This window comes from Leptodactylus fuscus, chromosome 1, assembly GCF_031893055.1.
Source record: "Leptodactylus fuscus isolate aLepFus1 chromosome 1, aLepFus1.hap2, whole genome shotgun sequence".
In the NCBI taxonomy this organism is placed as follows: domain Eukaryota; kingdom Metazoa; phylum Chordata; class Amphibia; order Anura; family Leptodactylidae; genus Leptodactylus; species Leptodactylus fuscus.
The window spans coordinates 8,161,776-8,170,131 of record NC_134265.1 but is presented as its reverse complement, the minus strand read 5'-3'; the positions used below and the strand labels follow the sequence as shown (position 1 = coordinate 8,170,131).

General features: G+C 44.3%; 1 protein-coding gene across 1 annotated transcript; it reads right to left on the bottom strand.

Moving 5' to 3' along the window:
• Nucleotides 1-3,612: 3,612 nt before the first annotated feature.
• LOC142194619 (uncharacterized) lies at nt 3,613-8,091 on the bottom strand. Its single transcript, XM_075263909.1, has 3 exons — nt 8,056-8,091; nt 7,847-7,916; nt 3,613-4,936 (listed from the first exon to the last, which is right to left on the bottom strand). Exons 1-3 carry the CDS (start codon nt 8,089-8,091, stop codon nt 4,137-4,139), a joined length of 906 nt encoding a protein of 301 aa, XP_075120010.1. The 3' UTR covers nt 3,613-4,136.
• Nucleotides 8,092-8,356: the final 265 nt, after the last annotated feature.

The window sequence follows — 8,356 nt, the reverse complement described above, 5'->3', positions numbered from 1 at the left end:
CAACCCTAGTCAATGCTTCTCTATGGGAATAGTCACTTTTTGGGTTGAGCTAATCTTGAGATTTCAAAATCCGATTTCCAATAATTTTCCAGCTGATCCCAATCCCAATCCCAATCGTGAAATTTGCTCAATCGGGATCCAATCTTTTCCGATCCCAATCGCTCAATGCTAATTACTATGCTGCGGTAACATACTGAAATTTCCCCACTGTGTGACTATTAAAGGATTATCTTATCTTATACCACTAACGCTAAGATCACAATAGCATTCGGGCTTCTGGTTTTTGGGTCTGCTTGGGAACCTAAAAAACAAAAACCTTATCTGCTTAAAAAGCGGTAACTCACAGAAACCTGTGTCTGTATAATGATGTCTGCACGGGTTTCTGCCGATTTTATACTGAACTCTGCCTATTTTAAGTGGAGAGGGGGATGGAGTACTTGAACGCTAGTGTTAACGGACTCTAAGAGCGGCTGATACAGCTGGTTGGTGTGGGATCTGCGTGTCACATCCCAACCAATCTGATACTGATAAGCAATGACCTATCCTGTGAATAGCTCATCAGTATAATAATACATTTTATTTATATAGCGCCAACATATTCCGCAGCGCTGTACAATTTGTAGGGTTCAAATACAGACAGAAAGATACATTACAAAGAAAGTCATTTCACACAATGGGACTGAGGGCCCTGCTCGCAAGAGCTTACAATCTATGAGGTAGAGGGGGTGACACAAGATGTAGCAGGGGCGGCATTGCTTATGCAGAGGTCAGACAATTTTGTAATAGAGGTTACGGTCATTACACAAACATAAAACTTTATGAGCCATCACTAGTGGTGTCCTGTAACATGTGGATGGAGCTTGGACAAGTAAAGTTAGCCTGAAAAGACATCATATCGTGGGGAAATGTGGGAGCAGGGACAGAGGAAGGTTAAATTTTGGGGATTCTAATTATAGTATACAATTTCCCTGGGTCTCTGACTCCTTTAACCATGTAAAATTCTGGTCGAAACTTCCCACAAGACTTTGTTACTTGCATCCATATCCTTCCAATTATTATTCACATGAGTCCAGGTATGTCCATCTTATCACGCTGACTCCTGCAGTCCAAATCCTGGCTCCATGTCATCATGGTTATCTGCTCCACTATCAGGATTGTGTTGTTGGTACAATATTTGAGCAGTTTGGACCCCACTTATTTTTGCCCAGGGCCACACCGTGTAATACCGACCCTGATGCGCTACATGAACTGATGAGGGGGTCTAAAAATCTATTGTTATTATTATTATCATTATTTATATTATTAATATATTATTTTTATTTATTATTATTATGGCTGCATCTCTGATCAGTTTTCTTCTTGTATTACATGTAAGTTTAGAGGGACGGCCGGGTCTTGGTAGATTTGCAGTGGTCTGATACTCCTTCCATTACAATATGATTGCTTGCACAGGGCTCCTTGGGATGATTAAAGCTTGGGAAATCTTTTTGTATCCAAATCCAGCTTTAAACTTCTCCACAACAGTATCTGGGACCTGCCTGGTGTGTTCCTTGGTCTTCATGATGCTCTCTGCGCTTTATACAGAACCCTGAGCTTATCACAGAGCAGGTGCAGTTATACGGAGACTTGGTTACACACCGGTGGATTCTATTTCTCATCATCAGTCATTTAGGACAACATTGGGTTATTCAGAGAACTGAACTGAACGGAGTGAGTTTGCTGCACTGAAAGTAAAGGGGACGAATAATTTTGCACGCCCCACTTTTCAGTTTTTTATTTGTTAAAAAAGTTTTAAATATCCAATAAATTTCCTTCCACTTCACAATTGTCTCCCACTTGTTGATTCTTCCCCTCAAAATTAAAATTTGATATCTTTATGTTTGAAGCCTGAAATGTGGCAAAAGGTTGAAAAGTCCAAAGGGGCAGAATACTTTTGCGAGGCACTGTATAAAGGTCTCTTAAGCTGCTAATAGGTCAAGGCATGGAAGTATAAAATAGAAAAGCTTCGATAAGGTGATGTGTCAAGCTTAAAGAAGCAGTCAATCAACCAGCTTTAGGGATGAGCAAAACCCAAACTTCAGTGCTGAAGTTCGATTTCGGATACCCAAACACACGATGTTTGGCACAGACCCGAACTGTGCTGTTCGGGATCGCTTATCACTATTCACAATCCCTAGTTTCAATCTCCCCAACCAGAGCAAAACTCAAATCTGCCACTCCATTCTTTGTGCCTCAGCTGTTTGTAATAATGGATTCCTCATCAGGCAGGTTCCCCATCTCTTTGTCACACTTACAGGCCCTGAAATCTAAGATTGCTGACATGAGGCTTGTCAACGTCTGGCTACACCTATTTTTCACAAGTCCACAACACTCACAGTAGATGACTACTCCCATATCAATCCCCATTTGCTTGTATGGGACCCTCGGACTAACAGATCTTTCTGTGAGGTTTGACCAAGCTTACTTCACCTTTCTAGAGGTGAATGGGGCTGGACTCTTATCCCCAGCCTATAGAACACCCAGCATTCACAATGGCGATTTCACAAGACATTACAGATTTTTTTCACCACCACAAATGTGACAAGACCCCCTCCCGATACCATGTGAAGCACTAAAGAGTGTCTTTTCATTCAACAAGGTGCCGACTTACTCAAATACAAAAACCTAAATCCTCCCAGAAATGTAACAAGGAATCACAAATGCTGGTGGACCTACTGGAAGACAGATGCAAAGTGAAAGACTGTTTAGACACCAAATATGAAGCACACAAATGCACTAAAACAGTGGTTCTCAACCTTTCTAATGCCGTGACCCCGCAATACAGTTCCTCATGTTGCGGTGACCCCATTCAGTTTGGAATACGCGTCCATAATGGCGTGCGTTCCAGCTGAATAGCGCTGCTGCAGACAGTAGCGTGGCTAAAGCCATCAGAAATATGTATTTTCTGATGGCTTTAGGCATACCTCCCAACTTTTGAAGATTAGAAAGAGGGACAAAATATACGAATTTAGCTCCGTCCACTTTTATGTTGACTCCGCCCATTCTCATTAATTTTTCAAGTGCTCCCACACGGTATAATCCTACATACATTATATGTCCCCCCGCCATCTCTCCCCCAGTTTCATATAACCCCTTCATCTGCCCCCAGTTTCATGTCCCCCCTCCATCTCTACCCCCAGTTTCATGTCCCCCCATCTCTGCCCACAGTTTCATGTCCCCCATCTCTTCCCCAGTTTCATGTCCCCCCATCTCTTCCCCCAGTTTCATGTACCCATCTGTTCCCCGGTTTCATGTTCCCCCATCTCTGCCCAGAGCTTCATGTCCGTCCATCTCTGAACCCAGTGTCATGCCGTCCCCCCCTTCATCTGCCCACAGTTTCATGTCCCTCCATCTCTGCCCCCAGTTTCATGCCGTCCCCCCCTTCATCTGCCCACAGTTTCATGTCCCTCCATCTCTGCCCCCAGTTTCATGCCGTCCCCCCCCTTCATCTGCCCACAGTTTCATGTCTCTCCATCTCTGCCCCGTGTCATGCTGTCCCCCCCTTCAACTGCCCCTTCATTATGTTCCACCTTAATGTTTAAAACAGAAAAAAAAACACATACTCATCTTCCAACGCTCCCCTGCCACCCGCTCAGTCTCGCTCACTCATATAGTTGTAACCGCAATGTGACGTCATCATATTGCGGCTACACATACAGAAGCCGCAGCACAGCGTTAAAGCAGAAGCTGGCTGTGTCAGCTCCTGCTTTAATCGCCTGTGTTTTCAACTCATCGGCGTCCTCCGGGCGCCGATCAGTTGAAACCGGGACATACCTCCCATCGACCGGGACGGTTGGAAGGTATGTGGCGACCCCTGTGTTTTGGTCGTTCGACCCCCACCGGGGTCGCGACCCACAGGTTGAGAACCGCTGCACTAAAAGGTTTTATTATGAGTTCACTAACAAGTGCAGCAGCTCTTTTTCCACCCATGGAAGTCCACTGAGTTTGTTCCTACCATCAAAAACAACATTGAGGTGTCTATGTCCCACCCTGACGCTACAGCTCAATTTTTTCGAGACAATTACCAGAATCTCTACAAGCTTAGAGAACCCCATTAAGATTTACAACTACAATAGACACAAAACAATGATCAATCATTATGTGTGAATTCTCTGATGTTTAACAAGATCTGATTTAACCATATAGCATTTCCCACATTCTGGGCATGAATGTGGCTTCTCCCCTGTGTGAATTCTCTGATGTGTAACAAGTTGTGATTTAGATATAAAACATTTCCCACATTCAGCGCATAAATATGGCTTCTCCCCTGTGTGAATTCTTTGATGTTCAACAAGATGGAATTTGTGAGCAAAACATTTCCCACATTCTGTGCAGAAAAATGGCTTCTCCCCTGTGTGAATTTTCTTATGTCTACCGAGAATTGATAACTGATTAAAACATTTCCCACATTCTGGGCATGAATAAGGCTTCTCTCCTGTGTGAGTTCTTTGATGTGCAACAAGATCTGATTTGGAAGTGAAACATTTCCCACATTCTGGGCACGAATATGGCTTCACTATTATGTGAACTTTTTGATGTTCATCAAGCCTGTGTTTGTGAGTAAAACATCTCCCACATACTAGGCATGAATATTTCTTCTCTGTGTGAATTTTTTGATGTCTAACAAAATCTGGTTTGCGAGTAAAACATTTCCCACATTCTGTGCATGAATATTGCTTCTCTACTGTGTGAGTTCTCTGATGTATAACACCGTTTCTGTGGCTTTCATTTTGCTTAACAGACTGTAATGAATTAGAAGAAAGATCTCTTGTCTGAAGGGCTAAGGGAATGTCGAAGGTAACAACATGTACTACATATGGATATTGTGTGACACCATGATCCTCTGCTTTATAATCTGTAGATATCAGATGTCCCTCTGAGCTCCTGGTACAGTCATCTGACAAGAAGAAAACTGATGTTACTATTTTTGAATAACAGAACTTTATAAGTATATTCCCCACTGAGCTGCCGCTGCCTGAGACGCTTCAGACCGTGTGAAGAAGTGAAGTCAGTGACACAGGCAGCAAACGACGGCAGCGCAGCCTACTTCATTAGTATTCACTGTGCTGAGACGGAGGTCAGTGATAGTGAATAGTAATGAAGCGGGGCAGGAGACGCCATCACTGCTCTAGGTCACTGTAGAGGGGAACACAATCCATGGCTGCTTAAATATGGCCACTTATGTGGAATAATACTGTAGGATGCAATAAATCTTACTGTATTACACCCCATACACACAATAGAAACCAAACTACATCTGCTGGATTTCCCAGCCTGAACTCACTGCGGATCTGCTGTCCCATACAGTATGTAGTAGGGTCTGTGGAGTCACAAGGAAGCAGGGACTCCTAGCGTCATAGATCACTAAGATACGGGGAGTCCTGGTGTGTGGACAGAGTTCAGGCTGGGAAATGGGACTGATGTACAGACCAGATTTTCTAGTGCGGATTCCATAGTGTGATTGGGGTCTAAGGTGAGGTTTACACAGTGACATTTGTAGAAGCTGCTTTAGGAATTCAGAAGAATTTTTCCACTTTACCAAATCAGCCCCCGAATCTCCATCAGATTCCTTACTGGCCAGGCCGGATTTTCTACCTCCCATTTATTTCCATAGAGCTCTGAGGTGGAATCTGCCTGAAGATCGAGCAGGAGGATTATTTTTCCGCTCCCTGAAATAATCTGCTATATAATTCTGGTAAATTCTTTCCCTTCACGAGGACTGACAGCCGGTGAGGAAGAAATTTGCCTCGTTCACATCGATGTCAAGTCCATATTCCTGCTGTCCGTTCTATTCTATACTACATTTATTACCCCCTATAGCGGTATCACATTTATATTCAGGTATTATTAGTATTTTACCTGAATCAGGAACAACAAATAGTCTAAACAATGTCTGAATAGAATCAGTGACCCTTCTGTGCTTTATATAGTGGTGACTCCTCACCTGGGCGGGTCCCTGTAGGAATGTCCTCCTCACACTCCTCATCACCACTCACATAGGGCTCTTCCTTTATTCTCATAGATATAGCATTCATGTCGCTCACATCTTTATCCTGATGGAAAATCTGTGAAACAAATAATGTTAAAGTCACCGGACAAATGGGGAAGTCACAGAGAATGTTCTAGATCATTAATCCGCATGAAGATGAAAGATGTCCTGACAGTAGCTGCAGGTCTGTGAGAAGCCGGATAAACATATTAGATGGCGGCTCAATGACACCGCCCATGTATATAACCATATAATACTGCTGGATACAACAAGACTGACCACAAGGACGTCACAGCCCGTCTACACATCATAGGGAATATCTCCATCTACCTGATCATCATCCTGTGGAAGAAGAGGACTGGGACATCTCTCCGGTGTTGTCCTCTTACTGGATCTACCTGTAGGAAACACAGACAGGGACTGAATTCATTCTGTACATACAAATAATGGAAGTCCATGTGTATATAGTCATGTCTATTACCTGCTGATGTGAGGGGCTGCTGGTCCTCCATCATCACCTCCTTGTACAGATCCTTGTGTCCTTCTAAATACTCCCACTCCTCCATGGAGAAATAGACAGCGACATCCTGACACCTTATAGGAACCTGACAACACAATGATACAGTCATCACCCCGACCCCTCCAGTTACTGTATAATGTCCCAGCATTCCCAGCACTGTCACCTCTCCAGTCAGCAGCTCCAGCATCTTGTTGGTGAGTTGTAGGATCTTCTGTCCATTGATCTCCTCCTGTATCAGGGGATGAGGTGGAGGCTCCGGGATTGGGCTCAGGGTTCCTCCATATCCATCATACACAGGAGTCTGACAGCGCCCACTAGAGGTCTTCTTCACTACTGTGTAATCCTGGTTATGGGGAGACACATTAATAAATCTCACTACATACATGTCCAGAGTCCATCACCTCTCCAGTCATATCATCTGTTATTACTATAGATAAGAATGATGTCATGATGACATCATCAGAATCTCTCACCTCTCCAGTAAGCTGGTAGATGATCTCTAGGGTGAGATTTAATAGACTTTCCGCCATCTTGTTCCTGTCTCTTTCCATCCTTGATGGATCAATCAGGAATATTCTCTTATATAGAAGATACTGAGAGGATTCTATATTGTAGGAACCTGAATGGAGAGAAGATGAGACAATGTAATCACTACACGGAATCCCATGGAATAAATAGAAGAGTTGAGTCCCATTATTATCACCACCTCCTACTTCTGACGTCGGCAGCGTGTAGCTCAGGAAGGGAGTGACTTGTTGTGGGCCGGCTTGGTGGGTATATAAGGTGTGTGATAGGCTGAACAGAATCTCATTGTTGTCTCGGGTAAAGGGGACGATTTATCAGAGTTGCACAAGGGATGATTATTGGCTGTCGGGCCAAGGGTGACAATATTTCTCCAACAGCGCAGGTTGTGAACTGTTCATGGGCTGCTTTGGTGAAAGTGTATTGTGAGTGGAGAAATGGCGCCATTTGGAATAACCAACATGGAAACTGGAGAATCACTGATGTGACAACAGGTTCAAAACAGTGATGAGCGAATGGATTCGTAATGAAGGGGAAGTAAAACCAAATATTCCAAATTGTTCATTTTTTAACAAAACAGAATACGTTTACCAAATATTGAACTACTAAAATGTCCTTTGTAACGTGCACTACGCAGCGAATATACTGAGGAGACACGTGCCTGAGATGTGGGCTGGGGTTCTCGCATCACCTGACAGCCTCGCAGCCAAAGACATGACATAAGGTTTTAGCTGAGGAGGACGGGGACATTTTGGGATGTGTTCATACTGAGAGACACTCCGACTCCTCTGCCAGTGCCACAGCAACAAGTCGCAGGAGCAGCAGCATCAACAGCCAGTACAGTATCTGGAACATGAGGAACCAGAAATGTTTCACCTTGCAGAACCACAACAGGCAACCGACACCCACCGACTGCACCAGCAGGTACAGACATAACTAGAGGGCTCCTATGTTCCAGCAGATAACTCTGACCCCATGGAATTACGTTAGAGAAGTAGAAGGAGCCGGCCCATTCTGCCATGGGAGTTTGTGACCAGCGTCAAGCGTACTGGCTGAGGGGTGTTCAGTGCTGCCCGGGGTGTTGCAACACAAATTGGATCTGGAAGAACCAAAACCTGATGCCGAACAGCCCAGGAGGCTCCAGCAGCTCTAGTAGAATGAGCCGCGCTACCCACTAAGGAGGGGAAGAAACCCTCAAAGAGGTGAGGAAGAGCCAAAGAGACGGAGCTGACACTTGTAAAGATGACACTGACTTTCCCTGCAGCTTCAGTCACAACAAGTGATGG

Excerpts from the sequence above, each read along its gene's own strand:
- LOC142194619 (XM_075263909.1), bottom strand. The coding sequence starts at position 8,091 with ATGGCAGAATGGGCCGGCTCCTTCTACTTCTCTAAC. Across the intron at positions 7,917-8,055 it reads GCTCCTTCTACTTCTCTAAC|ATACTGTACTGGCTGTTGAT; the intron begins GTAATTCCATGG and ends CTCATGTTCCAG. Across the intron at positions 4,937-7,846 it reads ACTGGCAGAGGAGTCGGAGT|ATGACTGTACCAGGAGCTCA; the intron begins GTCTCTCAGTAT and ends TCTTCTTGTCAG.